The sequence below is a fragment of the Sycon ciliatum genome, chromosome 4, assembly GCF_964019385.1.
Source record: "Sycon ciliatum chromosome 4, ocSycCili1.1, whole genome shotgun sequence".
NCBI lineage: Eukaryota > Metazoa > Porifera > Calcarea > Leucosolenida > Sycettidae > Sycon > Sycon ciliatum.
The window spans coordinates 11,588,610-11,613,380 of NC_088646.1; the positions used below are offsets into that span (position 1 = coordinate 11,588,610).

The window sequence follows — 24,771 nt, forward strand, 5'->3', positions numbered from 1 at the left end:
GGTAGACATACTACAACTGTAGCATGGAGCTTCCACCACTAGCGGGGTATACAGGAGGTGAACAATAGCTGTCAATTGGTCTTGATTGGATCTGCCCCAGCGATGTTCACACGACGATCACGTACAAGAACAGGGGCTCACTATTGGTTAGACCAGCCGTGCCACCACCGTGCACGGGGAGAGTTCTTTATTGCATCAGACACGTACATGGCAGGTGTGCCTGGATACATCGTGTCCCTCCTGATGCTGCTGCCACTGTTGTAGCAGGGGACTGCATCCATGATAGATGACACCTGGTTGTTAGTAATCTAATCAGGATTTCACCCAGGCAATGATCTTATTGATCACTTCACCTACCACCCCTTCGTATTTCTTTGTCAAACTGATCTCCTGTGAGGGTACCATCTATACTCTGACAATCCTTGTTGAACACAGAATAAGCACTTGGCTGGCCTTTCCGTCTTTCATCTGATCCAGTACCAGCATAGGGTATGTAGAATAGTGACAGGACGAAGAACGCCGTCCCAAATTCAATCCGGACAAAGATAGCGAACAGTAATAGCCACAGTAAGGCTTTCAGGGACAACTTGAAATACCAGGAGCTCGCCAAAGCCTGCCAATCCATTTCTCCCCAGGATGCTAGCACCATCAATCACTAGTAACTTCTAGCACTCAATCTCATACCACCAACTCATGAAGAAGAAGTAACAACAGCAAGTACGTACCGGCCACGGGTGCACGCCAAGTCACTGGCCAGAGCAACAAAACAAAACGTCTTGCACCCAATCTTTTTGAATCCAAATTTTCAAACAAGAAACAAAAATATTAATTAGCTGTCTCGATCGAGGGATCACATCAAGAAGCATGCAATCAGGAAGCGAAGGCATTATTATGCAGAGAAACAGTGGCATCGCAAAAAAAGAAAGAAAGAAGTCGGAATGTGTCGACGTCACAGTGGGCAGAAGAAACTGATTATGATCAGCCGCCGGTATCGTACCGCGGTGCAGTGTGCCAGTGAAACTGCATGTACATGACATGATCACTCGATCTATTGTTTATGTTTTGCTTTTGCTTGTCTTTGAATAAAAGAAATAATAATTGGATTCGAAATTGAGATGCATGAAGGATAGGTGACCACTTTCTTCCGCGTCTGTTATCACCAGCTGTTGTGCCTAGCCCGTACCAGTGTTAGTGACATGGGCTTGGTGAGCTGCGCGCTGAATTGGAGCTTCGAAATTATCCAGAAGTACAGGGAGAATTCTTGTTTTCTGACACCTGTAGTCACAGGAAATCAAAGCCGTGTGTGGTGAATAGCCCAATCATTGTTTCACGACGTGAATCTATTTTACTTCATCTGTGGAAACAACTTTCAAGACTGTATCAAGAAGCAATAGGAGACGCACCTGTGTGAAGAGACTGTACATTTCCCCTTATGCTGGCTTTGTATTCATCGCACGTACAATGTTGGGTGTTGAGTTGACTTACTCGTTGTCATTGGATATCTCCAGCTTCAGCAATATCGATTTGCACAGAAGGGGGTAAGTGTTGGTGGTAACTGTATGCATGGTTACAGGTTGTAGTTCCGGTCTTGGGAAACAGAGCGCAGGTGCTAATGGGAATTCGCCAACTAGGTACAATGAATGTGAAATATACCGTACTGGCAATATATATGGTCGCAGTGAGGCCATGAAGCGTTACATTGGCACATGTTTACCGCACGCAGGGCGTTACATGCAAAGTCGCACAGGAGCCGTTACACAGGTTTCTATATTGCCGCAGTCCTTTTTTTGCTATTGCCGCATCATTTTTTGCAAACTGCAATGAAAAGATCGCCGCACCCCGCCGGACGCGCGTTACGAACGCAACGAAAATTTGTCGCACTAGCCTGGTCGCGCGTTATGCCGCACCCCCCCCCCCCCCCCCCTGCGTTACGCGTTACGCGGCAACATATATTGCCAGTACGGTACTAGTACATGTCAAAAGAAGAACATGTACATTTCACATTCACATCATTTCTCTCGAATGTTTGTTACTACATGTATTGTAATAATACATGGTTACCGCGCAGTTAGTACGCTTGATTGCCATATTAAAGTTGCTGTCTCCGAAGCGCTTAGGCACAATGTATCTTTTTTAAACACATAGCTGCATCTTACAGCACCGTTGGTTCTCTGCTGTTCTGGAAAACTGTGCAGCTTGGCTGTGTACATGTACATGTGTGTGCGCTATATGGTGTATACGATCCAGCACGATGTGCATCTAAGAACGTGCTATAAGAATGCCGTTAGATTGCTGAAAAGGTAAGAACGTCACGGCCTGGCCCCTTGCAAACGACATTCTTGGGCGTGTGACTCTACTGTAGGAAACTACCATGATACGCATCCGTTTGCTTTTGGAGAATCCTTCTCGAATAGATCACGATGAACACCTAGCACTCTGGAGTAGACATGGTGATGCCACTGTTGCGAGGCATCTATGGGTTTACACTCTTGTTTCACAGTATTCTCGGAGATGATGCACTGATCAGTTGAAATTGTATTGCGCGGAGAGCACACAGAACCATCGCTTTCATTCCTGATCATTATACATGTAGCAGGCCAGCTAGTCATGCTAGGTCGGCCTTACTAACCATACTACACCCGTACCTCGTTTATCCGGGCGGTCTGGGACCGGGCACTGTCTGTAACTTTGAAATGTCCGTAACACCGAATTACATACAGGTTAATGGGGAAAGGCCATGGATATAGCCAAGAGTACATAACCCCAAGAGTGTGCAACTGCCGGCACATCTACCCAGTGCTGCGACGGCAGAATTTCACATCACGTGACATGGTTCAACAGGTTACGCTGGCAAATAGTGGCAGTGTTCTAGCCAAGGGGGGAGGGGAGTTCGAGTTTTCTATCCGGGTTACACGGGCACCTATGATGGCCTATCGGGTATTTGTTGACATACAAGTAGCTTGTACAGTGAGTGTGCACTTACTCTACATAGAAAGTGTACAGTAAGCAGGTAGCCATGCTTTTTACATGCACCGTTGCGAAAACACCGTACTCCAACTACCCGATCGGGTTCTCCGGAGCAAACTGCTACCTGAATACTCGCTCTAATTACCCTGCTACTTGATGACACCCCTACTTGATATGTCAAGTGGCGTCACGATTTCCACAAAAACTGACGAAAAAAATCACTGTTCGTGTTCGACTCGGCTGGTGGCCGAATCTTTCGCATCCTTTGGGACGCCACCACTCTCTGTGGATCACGGCGCAGAGGCAGCTCCTAGAGCGGTGGGAGGTGAGTAGATCAGACCCACCACAAAGTGATCAAAGACCGAAAAATCCCATTCGCTGCATCCATGCTTCCCTCGTGCCAGGCCACGAGTTCCCAACTACAGGTCGTCCCTCGTTAATACATAATCTCTGGGACTTGATAAATGTTATGTATTAACGGGGTTTATGTACTAAACGAAAGTGTACATAACTTGCTTGTGTACCAGAAATTTTCACTTTTTTCAGCTTTTCTGAGTGTTTCTTGCTACGATGACTAGGGAGCGAGATATTCTTGATTCCCTCAATATAACATAAAAATTATGTTATAACGGTCACAGTCAGCGAAGATTCTACAGTTTACATGATACATGCGCCCAGCCGCGCCTGTACAGTCACTCGGAAAAAGCAGAGCTTTGTCGGCTTGTGATAAGTGCTCTGATTTCTGAGCTAATTGCGTCCACAAGTAGAAACTAGAACACAATGTGCCTCCACTGGAAGGCCGAAAGACCAACAAATTATGTACTATTGAGGTAGGTGGCATGCGGGTGCGGAGAAATGTTATGTACTAACGGGGTTTATGTACTAACGAATTCTGTACTAACCGACAAAATTTGTATGGAAGTGACCACGTTTCGTCCGGGACTTGAGATTTCTTATGTACTAACGGGGTTTATGTACTAACCGGACTCGTATTAACGGGGGACGACCTGTAACTGGCGAAAGAGTAGTAATACTTCACGAAAACTCTCCCAAAGGGTGCCCGGTAGACCAAGGTGCACATAACGTTGGTGTCCGGATAACTGAGGTATGAGTGTGTAACAACAAAATAAGTATGGCATACAGTGAAACTTAAGTACAGTTGACCTACCCCTATAACGATATTACCATTGTAACGCTATTACCCCGATAACTACATGTATACCTGTATCACCCTGATAGATTTTTCTTGGTCTGTTGCCGACATCGTCATTGTATCATTTCCTTTGCTGGCCTTTTATATTGTATTCTTCTTTTAGTCGGTATGATGTAGTTCGGCAAATTTGCCTGTTTGTTCTTCGACTCTAAGGGGCCGTCCAAGGTTACCTATAGTATTTTCAAAACGAAATGTTTTCGTTTGGGGGTGGGTGGGTTTTAGGAGTTTCGTTTTGAAAATAATTATTGAATGTACACGGAGAATGCCCAGTTACGTCTGGGGGCCGAAGATTGAAATCAATATTTTGTTGGGCGGCATTTTACCTGCAGAAAGGGTGGGTGGGTGGGGGTTGAAAAATACTAAAACTTTTCGTTTCACAGAAACAATCGGTAACCCCGGACGGCCCCTAAATAAACAAACAACATACATACTAAACCATTTCACTGTATTTCTATCTGGTTGTGTTGTCTTTAGGTACTATCGGCTACATTTCAATCTCAAGCCTTCCACTCCTCAAGGATCCGTCACACTACAGTGCTGTACCAAGCGCAACAGAGCAGCCGGAAAAGGTATGTGCCAGCCGGTATTCGGCACGCTCTTTGTGAACTTTCCTATCCCACATGGCTGTTGTCATAGATCATTGAGCTGATCAACGATCATGCAGAGTGTGCAGTATTCCGTGATACTGCACAGGAAAGCTCGTTTGTCCCGTGCAGTATTGCAATTTGCAACACATTACGCAACTTGACATTTCAATTTATCGAGTCACTTTAGTACTGGTACACACGATTTGGCTTTGAACCAATATCGATGTACATGTATGAGATGCTTATGTCCCTAATAGGGCTTCGAAGTGTGACGTTAGGTCCTTGACAACTTCGTAGCAACTGGGTACAAACAACCATTGCGTCCCCCAGCACGTGTTTTGCACTGAAAATTTCAAATCTTACATCATGGCTTGTGCAGATTAGCATAGATACCTAACACGAAGTACCAGGATATCCTTTTATTGTCCTTTTGGGACATGGATCTGCTACCTTTGTCCTCCTTTTTGCAGTGCAGAGTATAGCAGTGACTTGCATGAAATTACAATTACGAATCAGGGTGCGAATCCTGCACTTTTTATTGCCTTTCCCGAGGAGCATGGAGATCGATCTGTACGTCATGCATGCACGTCAAGTTTTCTTTCGCTCACTGTGAGAGGTGATTCGTTGCACTAGATCCTTTCTCGTGACTTCGGACATCTGAATTTGCTCTCGTTACGAGGCAGAAAGATGCTGAAGCAAGCGAGAATTGACCTCAGATCAGAACTCTGAAATATTTTCGCCAGCTCATCGCAGACGCTTTGTTTCACCTTTGAAATACAGTACTGGGAAAACCAGTCATTGCTCCATCAGCGTAGCAAACCTCTAACTATCAGTGAGGGACACCTATAAAGGCTGTTTATTCAAGAAAACCATTGATTCCCACCATCAGAAACCTGCATATTACTTCAAAAGCAGTGTAGAGCAAGGGGACGCTAAAGTTTGTTTGTACCCAGAAATTGCGTTGCCATGCATTGTCAAGTATGTGTGACGCTTCACTTCGAAGCCCTATAAGACGGGTTCGAACAAGAGTGTGCAACTGTCATGCCGGACCGCATTACGATCATTGTTTGCTGTCATGCCGTCAAATCATTCGATCTGTTCGGTTTAGACAACATATACAATCTGACATCAACCCAAACATTCCAGCCTACCCATCAAGTCTGCAGATAATTGCAAGGAAGTAACCATCACTCAGAACACCACAATGTATTTAGGTACAAAGCGGCCATCCAGTCTTGTTTATTAGAAATCTTCACAAGTCATCTGCAAGGAGCTCTTTCTCCAACTCCTTCATCTCCTCGTCAAGCTCGGCAGACCACCCGGCCGCCTGCTCTTGACGTTTCTCATGCGCCTCATCCCGCTGACACTCCACTCCGAGTTCGGTAGATTCCCGGAAGCAGTCGCGCCCTTGGAATCCGCCTTCGGAGCTGCACTGGCGGATGACGAAGAGTCGGTTTTTCCCCTTCCTCTTGGGGCTCGCCGGCACCGCGGAGGATGCGGACGCACCACTCACTCTCTCCTTAGTCGCCTCGGCTGACCGACGACTCTTCTTCGCCAACCGTTCGGTCGGCGTCATCCCAGTGCCTGGAGGTCATTGGCGTGCCGAAGCAACGGGCCCAGATGTTGTGGAACCCGGCGAAGGTGACGGGCCCGCTCATGGTCTCCGAGGGCTTCTAAGGCTGCTCCCCGCGTTCGGCTGACTTGATCATGAGATCCACGCTGACAGTTGTGGGGGCATCTGTAAGCAATCGCATACAGAAGAACAGAACTTGGATCCTGGCCACAGCACCAAAATAATATTATGTCATGCCGGACATATACAATACCGATCTTATGGCTACAACATATACTTTCGTATTGCCGTAATAACCCAACCAGGTCATCAACCAATATAGTTGATCCAAGTATCCATTCAGCCCCACACGCTCACCTTGATCAATCGAGAAGGTTTTGGAGAGACTGTGATCTTAGTTCGAATCTCAGGTTGAAGGTAACCTTACATCCAAAGGAGCAAGAGTTATATACGATAGTAAAAGGGTCGAAAGTGACAAAGATGCAGCAGAGGCGGGAAAGGCCAACCAATCAGATTACAGATAGCTAGTTGCTAAGTAGATTTGACCAATAGCAGAACAAGGAGAAATGCGTACTACTTATGAATTGACTAAACAGCGTATATGAAGAGACAGTTAGCAGACACAGCGTTCCATGCATTGATAATAATGATAAGTGTATACAAATATGACAGTTGTCGTACTAACGCATTAATGTGTACCGCAGGAGTCTTGCTGTCGAAGCGGACGTTGTAGCTCCTGCGCGCGCTCATGAGGGGAACACGTTCACCCAACATGACGTAAGCTAGTACCGGTAGTAGTTCGTCGTACAACCCGGGAGAAACCATCAGCTGCCGAGCCCGATGTGACACAACTGCCTGCACAACCTCTATCCAGTATTGCGATGGCAGAACCTCACATCACGTGACATGTTACGCTGGCAAACAGTGCAACGTGACCACACGAGAGTTGAACCCAAAGCAGGGTTGCGTACAACCCTGTATCCATCATGCACAGGGTGCAAATAATGTGCACGAGTCCATCACGTGATGTGAAGTTCTGCCGTCACAGACCCCATCAAGGGTCATAGCTTGAGTTGCACACGCCTGGGAGTTATCATCCGGTTATGTACTCTCGGTGGACAGTGGATATAACACACCCACACACGTGAGATACAATGAATGAAGCATTGCCCTTGCACGAGGGCCGTGCTGGCACAGGTATATGCACTCATGGCTAGTGCTGTGCATGCAGGTGTCGGCCAGCGCTGCACTCGTGCTCGGGCAATATCTCATGCATGTAAGAAATTAGAATGTCGACGGTATTGTGCACCAGCTTGTGAATTGCCCCGACAATGCTGTCGACCCTGGCGCATGGCACATCTCAGATTTCCCTCACTGGCCAATCAACTCTTGTGATGGACATGATAGGGATTGCTCTTTCTTCTAAAACAAAATGCTTTGAGAATACCATCTGAATTGTAGGATTAATGAGACTGATGATCATCTAATTCCATGCTCTGTTTGAGCATAGTAGAGACTGGAAAGCTATGCGACTGGACAGTAGTTCTCTGGAATCGAGTTCAACCTATCTTGTGGGTAGGGAATCTGTTGCATTGTACATTGGTTAGTAGGTGGTGCTCACTGGTGTGTATGCGTGTCACTGTGTCCTTATCTGTGTCCGTGCGTGTTTGTTGTTGTTGTTGTTGTTGTTGTTGTTGTTGTGTGTGTGTGTGTGTGTGTGTGTGTGTGTGTGTGTGTGTGTGTGTGTGTGTGTGTGTGTGTGTGTGTCTGTGAGTGTGTGCGCACGTGTGTGTGTGTGTGCGTGTGTGTGGATGCGTGTGTGTGTGTGATTGTGTGTGTGTATGTGTGTGTATGTGTGTGTCTGTGTGTGTGTCAACTGTGTGTTCAGATGAATGGTGCAGGATCATCAATGATGGCTGCACGGCCATGTCTGCACCGGTACTAGTTCAGTACACCAAGCAGGACTGCAGTGTGGACAGCCACTTCATTGGCACTGTAACACAGGTTGTTCCTGCCAAGCTGGTTAGTGTTCATCATACCCACAAATGCACAATCCTTCTACTACAGTTGGGCCCGAAGAAATCCAACCCCCAACATAGAGAATGTAACCTGACGCTATTAAAGCCACTGCAAAACCAAATCTGCGCGGTTTTTAAGGCCGGGAAGTGGTATTATCTGCTATACAGGGAGGGTTAAAACCCAACTACTGTTACTTGACCATGAACATTATATATATTATTATAGGTTCAAAAAAGTGGGAACAGATGCAGGTTTAGCTGTTATGTGTGAAGCTGGATCTAGATTTCCGTTCTTCTTCAGAATGGTCTTTCCAGCTACAATACACATTGATAGCCCAGTAATATCAGTTGCTGTGGGTAGAATCTGACAGGCAGGTAGCAAGGCCATCGTCACAGCCGGGGCGGCTCGGGCGGCTGAGGCTCAGCCGCCCCACTTTTGTGGCCGTTTTTTATATTTTTTAGTACACACTGCAACAAAGCGCGATGGTCGCATGCGCAAACGTGGCGAATAATGAAGAATCCTTGGCCCCGACCGCAGCGTCTTCTTGGCTTGTTGCAGAATTGATAAGTCTTTCATGCATTGTAGTTACGTACACTGACATGGCACCAAATGCCCTGAAATGCTTGCAATTGACTTTAATTTTTGAAATTTTTTCACGGGGTTGCACCCCGGACCCCCTACCATGGCCACCCCACCTCCAAAGTCAATGTGACGGGCCTGTGAGGTAGAACATAGTTGCTGAATGCCAGGTCGCCATGCTTTTCAGCAACCTGTGTAATGGCTGCATTGTGGCCGAGACTTGTTGTCGAGAAGTAGCATCATTCTGCTTTCTTCGATTGTTAGCTGTCCGTGGAAAGTAGCCACTGTCAAGAATTCTCCTTCGGCTGCCCGGCCATCCCTCTACATGTTCTTGTTTTGCCCTCGAAATCATGAGTAGAATCGACAGTGAAATTGAACGCCTTCACAGGGAGGATTGCACTTTATACATTTCTCTTTTCTTGTTTTCGTTTTTTACAGGCATGTGCCAGCAAATGCCAATGGCCACAGATCGAGGCATCTATGGACCTCTACTTTGCCCCACTGCGAAAAGAAGTGTAAGGCCGCTCGCCTGCACTGTTCTGTATGATGTATAGCCAGTGGAAACCGCCTGGCACATGTACTAGTGTTGTGTTTGTTGTGTGTCATGTCAACTCACTATTACCCCCAACAGTTGTGTTCTCAGTGTATATTTTACTTCATGTGTGCAATTCATCAGCCTTGCAAGCTGTTGAATGGTTTAATCCCAGCACAAGTTGCTGTGTCTAACATAGCTTGTTCGCTATCATCGCTTCAGCGATGGGCAGGAGTATGAGTGTGCTTGTGCTAGAGCCTGTGCTTGTAATGGAAAAGATGCAGTATAAGGATGTGGTATGTGCGTTCTCGTTTTCTCTGTTTCCACGTTTCCCACCCAGTAACACCTACTCCACCCCGCCGATTGCTAGCTTTGAGAAAGTCGACACCAGGCCGTTTGTGCTGACCTTGTGCAGCAGTACCCATCAGCTTCATTCAGCGCGCTACATCCTGTTTCACTGTAAGAAGCATTGCGGTGCTAAGTTCCAGCTACACATGGCACTGACCGGTACCAAGCCAGTACAAGTGGAAAAAACGTGAGTGTAAATTAGCTACTGCAGTACAGGACAGGTGTGTGTGTGTATGTGTGTGTGTGTGTGTATGTGTGTGTGTATGTGTGTGTGTGTATGTGTGTATGTGTGTGTATGTGTGTGTATGTGTGTGTGTATGTGTGTGTGTCAGCCTTGCAAGCTGTTGAATGGTGTAATCCCAGCACAAGTTTGCTATGTCTAACATAGCTGTTCGCTATCATCGCTGACGCGATGGGCATGTCTGAGGTGTGTGTGTGTGGGTATGTATGTATGTGTGTGTATGTGTGTGTAACAGCTGTGTGGTGGATACCAGGCTAAAAATAGTGGCGGTCAATTCGTCAGCCTTGCAAGCTGTTGAATGGTGTAATCCCAGCACAAGTTGCTATGTCTAAAACATAGCTGTTCGCTATCATCGCTCCCGCGATGGGCATGTCTGAGGTGTATGTGTGCGCGTGTACATGTGGTGTGATGTTGGTTTGGGTGTGCAAGCATGCACATACTATCGCACACTTGTATTTTAAAATGCTTGTACGCGCAACAGCATATCCGAAATGGGCTTTCTGATAGCGGTTGTTCCATTGCTCCACTCTGCTGCACAGGAAAGACAAGGGCCCGCTTTTGGCTTGGCTACCATCGATGACAACTGATGAGGTAACCTCGTGTTCTATGGTGTTCTATGCCGTATGTGTGTGTGTCCACCTTTGTTGGTTTCAGGGTTCATATACTTTCTATTTGAAGTATACATACCTGTTAGCCATGGGCTGCTTCTGGCTAGATTCATTTTTTGTGTAATCAATGGTGGTAGTGAATCTTGTATCAGCTCCACTCTGATTTAGCCACCCACACTGGTAGCAAGTAATACCTTCACTGGGGGCAGGGGTAACTGCAGTTGGATCCCGGGACGGATACCCCGATGCCGTCAATCCTTTTTCTGCACCTTGTCCTCACCCTCTTACTGAGGTGTGGTGAGCCCATGAGTGGGATCATGTCAAATCCACCCTAGTTTGGGGATTTCAGGGGGTGTCGGCCGTTGGGCGGTTCAATAGCCAATTGAGTCATCTTTCCAAGATTTCTTGTGAGTCTCTCTCCCCTCTCCCGGGGAGACCCACATGACCAGTTTGGCAGTGAGCAAGTACAAGTGTGTGTGTGTGTGTGCACGTGTGTTTGTGTGTGTGTGTGCACGTGTGTTTGTGTGTGTGTGTGTGTGTGTGTGTGTGTGTGTGTGTGTGTGTGTGTGTGTGTGTGTGTGTGTGTGCAAGGCAATGCTACAAGGTGTGCATGAGCATGATGGACTGTGTGTTGTGTGTCCTGGCTGTACAGTGTGAAAGAGCAGATTTGCTGCTAGTTACTGCAGTGCTCTTGAAGAGAAGCTGAAAAACAAGACTATATTTCCACACCGAAAAGGCCACCAGCAGCTACCCTAGTATTGAAGACCGACTTTGTCTTTTGCATTCTTTCAGTCTTCGCTGTTTCCATGGCTACTGTCAGTGTTGCTGATGTTGTTGCTCATGGTGCTGACTGTACACGTGTGTGTGTGTGTGTGTGTGTACGTGTGTGTGTATGTGTGTATGTTGCTTGTGTGTAGCTGCCAACCAGTGCCAGTATTCGACCAGTGCCCACCGTTTCTTCTGTTTTGCTTCGGTAAGTTGTGTAGCCTCTTTGGGCCTTTCTGTGATATGGCCCAACACTAGAAAATTATCCGAGCCCTTCACCCCCCTCCCCGATTGCTACCCAACACAGGCTTTGTGAAATTGCTTGACTGAAATGTTAACTTGTACTCTGGCTGTATTTTCCTCTGTATGGTGAAGAGGTTGATCAAATCTGCAGCGGGAGTTCAGGAAGACTTTTTGCTTAAAATTTCCAAAGAATGTTTTGCAGTGTTGATATACTGAACCTTCTGCTTTCCAGGCCTCGTGTGTGTTGGCGTTACATGCTTGTAGACAATGGTGTTATCCTTCAGCAAATACTAAGCTTAGATGAATACTACTTTAACTTAAAATACATGTACGTAGAATCGTAGCATCTACAGTGCGTTTCAAAAATATAAATCCGTGATTTCAAAAAGCCGTTGGGCCAACATCTTTACCACATAAAATCTGTGATCACTTTGTGCTCAAAAAATTCGAAATTGTGCGTTTGTTATCTGATCGCTTAAAAATCTAGATGAGAGCAATTGGGGGAAGGACCTGAGCAAAATTCGGGGAAAAATTCTCAAGAAGCTCCAGCCAAATTTGAAATATTTCAAAAATACCATGCGTCTATATTTTTGAAATGGACTGTAGGGAGGCAACGAGAAGCCATAGTACCCACACGTGCGTTTCGACCCTGGATTTGAAGTATAATGATCCGTGGTACATGTATATGCAACTCGCAATCCATGACACGCTGACCGCGGCCGAGGCCAGTGATGCATTCTGTGCATATGCCTAAATCTGCTCTCCCCCCTCCCTCCCCGCCAGGGAGACTGCATGCGCAGCTACCCTGTCTTCTTTCTGGATGTCTTATTTATTTAGCTCTTTTTTGGTGTTGTTGTTATGCAAGCATGTGCAACATGTTTGGTCCTTCTTTTCTTTTTCTGCTTTTAACTTTCAGGCAACTTTGCACTCTTCTCCTCGAGTCTCAAGGCGGTCTGGCTGACAAATGCCAAGATATTGTATCTACATCTGCCTTACCCACTGGTAGGTGTCCTAGTGTGTTGTTTGTTGGTGCAGTCATTGTGTTTGTTTGTTGGTGCAGTGGGTGTGTTTGTTTGTTGGTGCAGTCGGTGTGTTTGTTTGTTGGTGCAGTCGGTGTGTTTGTTTGTTGGTGCAGTGGGTGTGTTTGTTTGTTGGTGCAGTGGGTGTGTTTGTTTGCTGGTGCAGTCGTTGTGTTTGTTTGTTGGTGCAGTCGGTATGTTTGTTTGTTGGTGCAGTCGGTGTGTTTGTTTGTTGGTGCAGTCGGTGTGTTTGTTTGTTGGTGCAGTCGGTGTGTTTGTTTGTTGGTGCAGTCATTGTGTTTGTTTGTTGGTGCAGTCGTTGTGTTTGTTTGTTGGTGCAGTCGGTGTGTTTGTTTGTCGGTGCAGTCGGTGTGTTTGTTTGTTTGTTGGTGCAGTCGGTGTGTTTGTTTGTTGGTGCAGTCGGTGTGTTTGTTTGTTGGTGCAGTCTGTGTGTTTGTTTGTTGGTGCAGTCGGTGTGTTTGTTGGTGCAGTCAGTGTTGTGGTAACTTTGAAGACTAGGGATTGATGCCTTTGCTTACTGTGCCGGTGTTCCCTCTTGTGCAGACCGTCAGAACATCACGCTGAGGGTTGATGATCTATTGCGAGGTTGTGATGTAAGTAACGGCAGGCAGCCCATTGGTCCTTGAACACAGATCATCTCTTAGTGAGTGCGTTCGATCATGCCCGTGAATCGCATCACCAGATTTGAATAGGGTGAATGGATTCCGAATCGATTCCAGGACTCATGACATGAAATCGAACGGCGAGATTCCATTCATGAATCGATTCAAGTGAATAATCGAACGCACTCACTGCTTAGCTTCCTTTACCATGGCGACGTGCTGCGGTAATAATATAAATAACTGCATTTGTGTTGACATTCACCTAGCTCGTGACCTCTGGCAGTATCATCTGTTTGCTCTATTTCAATAACTGTGACTTTTTCAACAGCAGGATGACTTCGTATCCACTCTAGTATTGCATGGATAAGAAGAAGTCCCATTATTGAGATGAATTTACAATCCCCCCGTCCCCTACCGTTGTGCTGTTATCCTAATGGGAACTGAACTGTTTTTGTTTGTTTTTGTTTTGGCTCTACTGCTGTATCTGTTGTCTTTATGCTGTGTAGAAGGAGGTGCCTTTTGCACAGGCAGTTGATTATCTCAACACAGCGTCCGCAGTGGTAAGCTTCAAGTACAAAAGTAGTCTCCTTTTGTTCATAAAATTTGAGTGCTCTTGTTCATGTTGTCAAGGAGCTATGTTGGTGGGATTCCATTTCAAAGGCAATGTTGCTCCTTTCATCCGTGAAACTGACGAGGCTAGAGTAGAGTACAGTCTACAACTACTTGTAGTGAGTCTACTCTCGATAAGTCGTGCACCCGATCTCGAAGACAAAAATGTGTGAATTATCGTGAGTGCGTGACTTACACATGCATGTACTGCATATACAATGTACTGCGTACATATTCAAAAGTACTAGTACATGTCGTCCGAATTGCAAACGTGTGCGTCTTATCGCGAGTGCGTGGCTTTTAAAAAGTGTGTGATTTATCGCGAGTAGCCTGTGCAGGCACAGTTCTCAGTCCAGTGCCTCTTGACAGAGGCCAGTCCTGTATGTTATCTAGGTCAGCATAAAACCAGGGAATGATATTCACATGCAGCCTAGAGTGCTACGTAGTATGCAATGGTGGTTGAAGCACTGTCGCGTATTGGTATGCTTGGCCAATGGTTTACTGTTCTAGGCTGACACCCACTATCCGCAGCTTGTTCCAACGTGCATGTACTATAGTTTGTTACTAAACTCACCATTTGCCCTTGTGATAAAATGGATGAGAATTTATAAACCACCATTGGGTGTCTTTCTCGTTGTATGCTGCTGCTGCTGCCTCTAGGCCCTGAGTATGTGGGATGTGTTTAGACTTGTCCTGGCACAAGAGCGCTCTGCTGAGGAGCGATTGCTGTGCGAGTTCCATCAACAGCAGGTCAGAACCTTTTGCCTTTACCTCTTGTTTCATTGACATGTGCTTGTAGGGATTAGGGTTCTAATGATTGATTGGCTTCTTGATTCGAGTAATGTCTGATTCTATTTGTTAGACTCGGATGGAGAGCCAAGGATGATTAGTTTATAGGAAAGAAAAGGACTTTTATAAAGCAACTACTTGTACAAGTTACACTCTAATGTCTAATATCATGCTACGTTATCGCATGAGGTGATTGTCCAGTGACTGGTAGCATTAGTGGACATTAACTTAGAGTGTAACTTGTAGTTTCTTGGTCCTTTTCTTTCCTATAGATTATATTGTATTTGCTATACCATAATGGTATTACTGACTTTACACGAGTCTTGCACGGTGTTATCTGAAGTAGCATGTACTTTGCGAGCATGTATCCATTGACCACTGGCCGCTGTGTTGTGTTTGGGGACTGTGTGCTGTCCGCTTATAGGTCAATCGGTTCCGCCATCTGCATTTCCTGGTCAAGTTGCCCATGGCAGAGCTCTTGTCGAGCAGTTCATCCGATAGCAAGTTAGTACATAGCCTGGTTTACAGTCAGTTTCAAAAAGATTAGCAATCCTGGCGATCGCCCGGGGAGTTTGCCGTCTTACCGTATGCGCGCTCGAGAGCTGGCTGGAAAAACTCACTGTGAACTCGAAGAAATAATCCGCGCGAAAGCATGAAAAATGACAACTCACTCACGTCGGTACATGTACGTCTGGTTTACAACAAACGAGTTCTTCCTCGTATCGATATGGAGTCAGAGAGGCCCGGACATGTCGAAAGTGTGGTAAATGCTGACGAGCGGGATGGGTCCCAATTCGTTTCGTGCCCAATTTCTTTGAGCTGCGATGCAATTTACTCTCACGATGTGACGAAAACGACATCGACGCAGACTCATTCCCAAGGCCATGACTTGGCAAAGCTATCCGTGTGACTTTGACGATATTTTGAGAAAAGCAGACGCCTGTGAAAGCTGGTAGAAGACGGCTTTGACTCCTAAATTCAAATAAATTGGCGATCTTGAAATACTAAAATAATTCTCAAAGAGAAATCGATCGATCGATGTGCCGTTGTATTCAACAACACGTAGCTACAGCGCAATGACTTCCGTGTTCACTCACACCGTTTCAGTGTTGTGGGTGTGTTCACATGGCGTGAACCAGTCAAGTGTCAGTAAGTTCGGCAGGAAACGCGAGCTCCAACAACAATAAGTCGTTTGGCGCAGCCACGGTACCTTCTTTGGCTTGTACTTTTTGTACCAACGTGATCACCAAAACAATGAAAAAAAGGTTTGACTTGAAGATAGTTTGGGATTTGAACTCACAACTTCATGGTCAGCAGACAGCATTCATAACCACAAGGCCAAAAAGGAAAGGATAAATCGTGGGTTTTGATAAAACATCGATACTGACATCCAGGGCAAATTGTAAACCATGGGAAAAGGCCGGAAACCTGGCCGAAATTCTAACTCCTTAACGGCTGGTCCAATTGTCCCCAAACCTTCACAGAACAATTTGCCGTGTCCTAACAAGCCATTCTATGCACTTTGTTCTCCAAATTTCCCTTATCTTCATACTTTTTAAGACCAAAACCTGATTGCTAATCTTTTTGAAATGGACTATAGTTAGTGTGTAGAAAGGACCCTAGACATGGCGGCGGAGGGCGAGATGTAGGCTTACTATTATCGTTTTCAGGTATTCGCCAGTAAATGAAGCGACAGCGCTCCACTCAATCTTTTCAAAGTATTCTCTCAACATGGCTGATTGTTTCATGCTGAATCATTGCTGATGCATGCAATATGAGTTGACCATGGCCCAGGTCATATCCATTATCATCATGCTAGCAACATGGCTATCTACATGACATTGTATTTCGCTCCTGCTCTTGTAGCAGTTGAGCACTCTTGCGTGGGGTAGTGCCTTTGCTGTTTGCTTTATGCAGAGCTCACTGACTTGTCAGTTTGAGCACTCTGGCAAGGTACGTTCGGGCCTGATTGGAAATTTTTATTTCCATTGCTATCAGGTTCCGCCTCATTTCCTCTGTGCTGCGCTGACGAGTCCACAAAGGACGAAACAGTTCTGTCCGCAGATTGAGTACATGACATTGTATATGGTGACTTGGAGGGAGAGTAGATTCTCTTGTATCATACTGGATGATTTACAGCCGCTGCTGTTGTGCAACTTCCAGCACAAGATTCTGTGTGTGTGTGTGTGTGTGTGTGTGTGTGTGTGTGTGTGTGTGTGTGTGTGTGTGTGTGTGTGTCCCATATGGTGCAGTGGTATGTGCAGCGATTTCCAATCGATAGATTGCGGGTTCGATTCCCGACGATTATGGTCACACACGTCTTTCTTCTCTTTCTCAGACTCTTCCTGACTTTTCTTTCGTTCTCCTGGGTGGTTACCAACAGCCAGTGCATGCCGAAGTATGTGGTGTGATGTGTGTGCGGGAAAAAAAAGAAAAAAAAGAAAAAGAAAAAAATGAAAAAGACCAAAAAAGGGATTCACTGGCCAGAAAATGTCACTCCAAATAGCTGTATGGTGTAGACCAGGCTGAATAGTGACGGTCAATTCTTCAGCCTTGCAAGCTGTTGAATGGTGTAATCCCAGCACAAGTTGCTATGGCTTCTGCCGTAGCATTGCTATCATCGCCTCCGGCGATGGGCGTCAAAGGTCAAAGGTGTGTGTGTGTGTGTGTGTGTGTGTGTGTGTGCATTGGTAGATTGACGTTTACCAGTGCATGTGATGTGATGTCAGCACTAACGAAGACTGGCTACACTAGCGCAATGTTCTCGCAGAGTCCAGCTGTACTGTGTCCTGAGACGGATGGTACCGGAACGAATGCACCTGCCATCATGGAGCAAAGGTTCATTCGTAAGTTGTATTGACTTTTTCCCATACAGTCAACTTCGCGTATAACGACACTCGGCGGGGCATCAGAAAAGTGTCCTTATTCGCGAAGTGTCGTTATACCCGAAGTCCCATTATATGCATTCCAGTTGGATGTGACTTTGCTGTGGGCAAGGAAATTCTGTCGTTATTCGCGAATTGTCGTTATATCCGCAGTCGTTATTAGCGAAGTTGACTGTATTCCTGAAACGCTCTCTCCATCTCTATCTGTCTCTCTCTGTCTCTCTTTCTGTCTCTCTGTCTCTCTCTCTCTCTCTCTCTCTCTCTCTCTCTCTCTCTCTCTCTCTCTCTCTCTCTCTCTCTCTCTCTCTCTCTCTCTCTCTCTCTCTCTCTCTCTCTCTCTCTCTCTCTCTCTCTCTCTCTCTCTCTCTCTCTGTCTCTCTCTCTGTCTCTCTCTCTGTCTCTCTCTCTGTCTCTCTCTCTCTGTCTCTCTCTCTGTCTCTCTCTCTGTCTCTCTCTCTCTCTCTCTCTCTCCCTCTGTCTGTCTGTCTGTCTGTCTGTCTGTCTCTATCTCTACATGTTTATCTCTCTATCTATCTCTCTCTCTCTCTCTCTATCTATCTATCTCTGTCTCTGTCTCTCTCTCTCTGTCTCTGTCTCTCTCTGTCTCTCTCTGTCTCTCTCTCTCTCTCTCTCTCTCTCTCTCTCTCTCTCTCTCTCTCTCTCTCTCTCTCTCTCTCTCTCTCTCTCTCTCTCTCTCTCTCTCTCTCTCTCTCTCTCTCTCTCTCTCTCTCTCTCTTTTGGTATTCGGACATCTGCTTGCTTGCCCTTTGCAAGCCAGTCTTTTCTGTTGCTCATGAATATCAGCGATATCATTTTCTTGGTCTAGAGTTTGCACATCCATGTGTGCTTGCCAAGATGGTCCGGAAGTGAGCTTGTGATTGTATACCAGTGTGTTTGTGTGTGTGTGTGTGTGTGCGTGCGTGCGTGCATGCGTGTGCGTGCGTGTTCAGGTCAAGCACCTAACAACTCGCTGGGACACTTTTCAGTACCAGTGCATGCTCCGCAACCACCCAACCTCACGAGACAATCCACAGCAGTAGCAACCCCTGTCCTGGCTACCGATGGCGTATTTCCTCGTGGTGGTGGTGCTGCTGCTGCCTCTGGTGCCCATAACGAGCGGTCCATGTCCATCGACTGCGTGACGATCCCGGCCTACTCAGGTACACCTCCCACAAGGGCACGGCCGCCTCTAGAACGACGTGTGACGTACTCTGGTGTGATCATGTCACCGCCTGCGTGCACTCTACTGTCCACCGATTCCAATCAAGTGGATGGTTTGTTCCATCGGCGGAATAATCCCCGTGCTAGTCGTGGAACGGTGCAATCTGCTCGACAAAGGTACTGCCATGTGTTTGTGTTGCAGTGTAATACTGTTGACATAGTTTGGTGAGTCCCTTCTCGCTTTGCTGCACGGAAATTGTTATGGCATTGCCGATATCATGGTCACCTTTTGGGCTCATGTAGCGGCACCAGTATTGTGCCAATCAGAATATGTCGCACTGCCTGTTTGCACTGAACTTGCAGCTTGCCGTTGAGTGCTCTGTTATTTCTCTTGTGCGAGGTTGACTCCAGCTCCAACGCTGTATCTTGTGTGGCTGTGTGAATGTTCCACCTCTTCACTAGTGTTGGATCGGCTCAGGAGCGCCTACGCCCTCACCTGCCAAGAAAGTGGACTTTCTTGAGGTAATAGTTATTTTTTTCTTTTTTCTGCTGGCTATTGTGAACGGCCATTGATACAGGAAAAATGAAAATCTTGAGGTGTGACTGAACACCCAGTTAGACTTCCAGTACACTTTGTAGTCGTTCATGTCTCAAGAAATGCCTCAACTTGGATTGCTCTGCTCTTCGTGTTGTTTTGTAGTGAGGTGAACAGGCTGACCGTTCTTCCAGCCTACTTCACGCGAAGAACAAAGCCTCTGCCAACGGAAGTTCACTTAGTTGTTTGTGTGCATGGCTTAGAAGGTCAGTGTCTCCATGAATCCTGTGTCGTTGTCATTGATCTTTTTTTGGGGGGGGGGGGGGGGGCGGAGGGGGGGACTGCCATTGAAGACCAGGTATCACCATGTACTCTAACTCAACAAATACCTGGCACATGCTAGTTTCACTTTCGGCTTAACTCTTCGAGGCCTTCAGCTGTTGTTAGGGGTCGTCCACAAATATCGATGTTTTTTTAGAGAAGATATTCGTTCGTTTGGGCCCTGTTCGTCTCGTCTTTGCAGAAAAAAATATCGAACTCTATCTATGGACGGGCGCTGTTCGAACATGTAGTTTATGACCTACACAAAGTGAAAGTCAACCTCGTGAGCATAGCCATGGCAAGGTTGTACGACCGTGGCAACATAAACCTAGGTGTATGGTGAAATTTGAGTGGCAGCTGGTCATGTTTCATGAGGAAATTGAACTTCATTAAAAAATATCGATCCCTTGCATAAACATGTGTATGTTCGTTTTGAGGGGGAGGGAGGGGGTCTGGGGAGAAATGAACAAATATCGTCTTGAAAAAAACATCGATATTTACGGACGGCCCCTTACTAAAACTTTTATTCCCGTAGCTATGCAAAAGACGTTACTTCAGTAACATCTGGCGCTAGCCAGGGTCCACACAGCTTTAATTCCGTGTGTGTTTGTGCCGTCGGCATGCCTGGCGCTATCCCGTACCTGTCCCGTATACCGTACCATCAAAGACAGCTGGCCACAACATTCAAATAGGGCTTTGAAATGCAAGATCATAACGTGAAGCAACTTGGAAGAATGAGTATGTATGCGAAGTGTATCGGGGGAATGCATGCAGGGCGATAGTGCGGGTTCGAATCCTAGGTTATGTCTTGAAAGAAATAGGAGAAATGAAAAACTTATAAAATCTGACAATATGCTTTTTTTGCCTGGGTCATCATGCATGTTATTCGAACAGATGGAAACTTTTTGCAATACAATGATGTAGCCGATCAGTTCGTTGTGGTATGGTTGGACATTGTAGCCGTCACGGTCGACGTAAAACACTAAAGCCAATCAATGGATAAAACATTTCCATCAGTTCTAATAACATGCATGATGAGCTAGGCTAAAAAAGCATAGCGTAGGGCCCTGAGCTTCCAAGCTCTCTCGTTTCCGTTTACATTATGCGGTACAACCGTGCCTTACAAACAGGAGCATTTTCAAAGATACAAGGTGAAATCTCAGAAAAAAATTGTTGCAGTATTCGAGATCGGTTCTCACTTGTCTTAGGAGAGTGAGAAACGTAAACAGTATTGTCCTAGCACTTAAGTACATATACGCTCGTATATCGCTTGTCCGGACCTCAACAGTTACGGGCATCTTGGTCTATCAGGCACCCTATGCAGGGTGAGTTTTAGTGGAAGTATTTGCTAATTTTGTGGAAGTAGTGACGTCATAGTACCAGACACCGGCCCTTCCCCGTTGAAACATATTTGATTCAGAGTTACGAGTCTTTAATACGACCATTTCAAAGTTTTGAGCAGTGCACGGTCCCGGACCGCCTCGATAAGAGAGATACAAGTGTACTTGAGAGTAGTAGTGGCATGATCACTGGACATGTACATAAACCTGCCGCCTCCCCTGTCATCAGCCAAGTGGCAACATTCTCTTGCTTTGCTTTTGGACTGTGTGTGTGTGTGTGTGTGTTTGTAGGTCGAAGTGAGGATCTGGTGGCGCTCAAGAATTTCATTGAAGTGGCGCTGCCTGATCAGCCTCTTCTGTTTCTTATGGCACATTGCTTGGAGGTCTGTCCTATTTTTTTGCTGCAGTTCAGTTTGCCTTGCTGTGTGCTGTGTGCTGTGCACTCTTGTTGCTTCTGTGATATACCAGTTGTTTGTGGTCGTGATGCTGATGTGATGTTGATAATGTGTTGATGATGTGATATTGGTATGCTGTTGATGACAATATGCAGTAGCACTGTACTGCATGTGCACACTACCTGCTATAATGCTTCAGCATAGTTGCCTAGACTTATGTGCGAATGATTGGGAGGGGGTCGGATTTCTTTGGGCCCCAACCATACATGTGTGGCTAGATCCACATGGCGCATGCACAGTGCATGTACAGTAGTATAGGTACAGTGTGTGGACTATCCCCCCCCCCCCCCCCCCCCATGCAGCCTGTGCTGCTTGCCTCTTGGTCTCTGACCTTGGACTAGCTTCGTGGATGTGCGCTATATGTCTGTTAATGGCTGCACTGTGTGTATCTTTCTGTCTATCCTCAGGATAATACATTAGTGTCTTTTGATCAGATGGGTCAGTGGCTTGCGCTGGAAATTGTGGACTTCATCCAGGATAAAGGCGTTGTTTGCACCCATATGAGGTAAGGTGGTGACATATGCAGCTAAGAATGGCTGGCAGTGGAGTTCTGACTACATGTATATTGTGCGCCAGGGAGGACAGTATTGGAGTTGAATAAAGAGAAGAGCTCTGTTCACTAACATGGTGATATCCCTATGGAAACATAGTCAGTCAATGTTGTTCACTTCTTGTGCTCTAGTTGTGTGCTTGGGACACTCGACTGCTCCGTTGCTTGAACACGCACACTTCTGAGCAGATTGTATTGTTCTTTGTTGTATTGTTTTCATCTCGTCCAGCTTCGTTGGTCATTCGCTGGGGAACATCGCGATCCGATCGGCCATAGCTCATCCGTACCTTCAGGACTATTACAATGTCTTCCACACATATTTATCACTAGCTGGGCCTCACCTGGGCACTGTCTACTCCAGCTCACTGGTCGGTGCAGGCATGTGGCTGCTGCAGAAGTACACTAAGTCATCGTCGCTGCTCGAGCTCACCATGCGCGATGACGCCGACCCCAGGAAGACACTGCTGTATCGCCTGAGCCAAAAACCTGGTAAGCCAGTAACTAGATTAACTTCTTCTGCAATGCTTTTTTCGCTGAATTAGGTTTCAAGCGAGGTTGTGTGTGTGAACAATTTGAATAGTAGTCACTGATATCCATTGTTTATCACTGTGCCCGGCTCCAGGTCTAGCTTTGTTCCGGTCTGTGCTGCTGGTCAGCTCACACCAAGACCAATATGTACCTTTCCACAGCGCTCGCATTGAAGTCAGCCCTCTCGCCGGTAACGATGAGATGGGTATGTACTCTGTGATGTGTATGTACTCTGTGACGTGCTGCTTGAAGACATGACTCGCATTGTTACTATGTTCGTCTCAGAATTACAGTCTTTGACTAGTTGTACTTCAGGTACACTTCTGACTGGATACTCACTCGCTTTCCAGCATCTGCAGTCGTGTAACTGTTAGGTGGTTTTCGCCTACTGCTACCTTGTTCCTGTGCAGTCCTGTGCTGCAGTGTCTGCTCCAGAGCCGGGTGAGCCGGGTAATCCACCCGGTTGGGCGGCGCTTGGACCCGGTTGAAAATATAGTACCGGGTCACCTGTGACCCGGTTGGTACTTTAGTACACGTTCGAACCAGGGAGTAGTACAATACCATTGCACTACTCCCTGGTTCGAACTTTGAAAGGACTGACTACAAGTCTACAATTGTACATGGCTTGTATGTGTGACAGATCATGCAGAGGTGCGCGTCGAAGTGAAAGTAGTCAGTATCAAGTGTGTGCACGTGCTCAGTTCGAGCTTGATCGTTGAGGTGTTGGTTTTGGAAATGGAGCCTCCAGCGAAGAGGCGAATCCACAGGCCCTGCTTCCAGGACTCTTGGAAAACAGGTCGTGTACCCGGCTCCGACCCGGTTGAAATGGTTGCGCCAGGTACACGTGTACCCGGCTGTCCTACAATCCTAGAGCAGACACTGTGCTGGTCTTGTATTTACTTTCTTCTCCTGTGCTGTTTGCCTCACACTCGTTGCTAGCCTCTGCCCAGCAGGAGATGGTACACAACATTCTGTTCCCACTGCTTGCGCCGACCTGCAACACGGAGCTGCGAATCTACAATCTCGTGCATCAGTTCCCCAACACCGATGTGGATGTGCTGGTTGGTCGCGCCGGCCATGTGGCCATTCTCGACTCTGAGCTGTGCATGGAGATGCTCGTACAGACGTGTCTCAATCGCTTTTTCCAGACAGCATAACTAGCCAGTGCAGTGCACGCTGCCATGTGAATGCACACAAATACAAGAATAATAATAAGAACAAGCCAAGGTCAATGCCGTGGACCGGCAGCCATATTAAATACTGAACCAAGAGTGCTGTTTTCTCTTTCTCATCGGTCACCTATCGTCGTCCCACTTGATGGGCCAGTGCGCCAGCCAATCTACCCAGTTATAGTCATCATCATCGCATGCTCACTGTCTGAAAACACACTTTTTCTGATTGCTTCGTTTCAAAACAAGTCAACATAATATTATTTTCCTCTGCCTTGTTTCCATGCGAGCCATGAAATACACCCTGATAGTACCCTCATCTGCGCCAAATCTATTGGATTTTTACGTATAGTCAAACGATCGTCACGCTTCCAGTTGTTGTCACCCTGTCAACATTTTTACCCGAGATGTCCTTGATCCCGGAAAACCAGCCTATATTTGTCCTTCCAGTACTGTAATTTTAGTTTTTTTAATAATTTATTCCTTTGCCGATATACAGTTGTCCCTCACCATTATAATGTTACCTTCGTCTGTTCCGACATTTGCTCAATGAACTGCTTTCATTGGGCTTTTAGTTGAAGTCTTAGTGTTTCCAGGGCTCTTTGGCTTTGGCCGTTGTTTTTAACTTATTCCTATCTTTGTGGACGTGTGGTACTGATTATGTGCTCATGTCCTTATTCTCTTACCGCTCTTGGTATTCAGTGTATCCCGATAGACATGCAAGCAATGTCAACTCTCACCCGTCTTCGTCTGTGCGATGGGCTTGTTGCCAGAAGCAACGGCATGTGATGTACCGTAAAGTGCCGTTGATCCGCCCCCACGCCATGTCGCTTCCCAGCAGGGGGCGGGAATTAGATCAAGGCTGTCAAGTGCAGTACGATGTACAACAACGTAGAAGTTCAGACTCGATGTGCTGGAGTGTGCACATTTTCATCCTGGATTGGCAATTTTTGTGTACAGCAGTGCATGCGTCGGTTCAACATCGTATTTTTCGTTGTATACGCCGAAGTCGCTTCACAGGTAGAAAATCGACAGGGGGCGGGAATTAGAGAGGGGGCGGATCAACGGTACTTCACGGTATGTGGTGCACTTAAAAAAACTTGTACTACAGT

General features: G+C 46.5%; 1 protein-coding gene across 1 annotated transcript; it reads left to right on the plus strand.

Annotated features, from left to right (window-relative positions):
* Positions 1–1,078: 1,078 nt before the first annotated feature.
* On the plus strand, positions 1,079–24,398 carry LOC135814482 (uncharacterized). The gene is made up of 21 exons (XM_065327604.1): positions 1,079–1,538; positions 4,655–4,749; positions 8,229–8,362; positions 9,377–9,453; positions 9,811–10,005; positions 10,599–10,650; positions 11,585–11,640; positions 12,592–12,677; positions 13,259–13,308; positions 13,824–13,877; positions 14,587–14,676; positions 15,140–15,219; positions 17,410–17,561; positions 18,551–18,938; positions 19,224–19,283; positions 19,462–19,562; positions 21,249–21,340; positions 21,820–21,917; positions 22,192–22,451; positions 22,585–22,695; positions 23,430–24,398. The coding sequence occupies exons 1-21, from the start codon at positions 1,462–1,464 to the stop codon at positions 23,645–23,647; spliced, it is 2,526 nt and encodes an 841-aa protein (XP_065183676.1). The 5' UTR covers positions 1,079–1,461; the 3' UTR covers positions 23,648–24,398.
* Positions 24,399–24,771: the final 373 nt, after the last annotated feature.

What these genes read in the sequence shown, in the direction of transcription:
- LOC135814482 (XM_065327604.1), top strand. Translation starts at nt 1,462, where the DNA reads ATGTTGGGTGTTGAGTTGACTTACTCGTTGTCATTGGATATCTCCAGC. An exon ending in CATCGATGACAACTGATGAG is followed by an intron (nt 10,651 to 11,584) that starts GTAACCTCGTGT and finishes GCTTGTGTGTAG; the next exon opens with CTGCCAACCAGTGCCAGTAT. An exon ending in GCGAGTTCCATCAACAGCAG is followed by an intron (nt 14,677 to 15,139) that starts GTCAGAACCTTT and finishes GTCCGCTTATAG; the next exon opens with GTCAATCGGTTCCGCCATCT.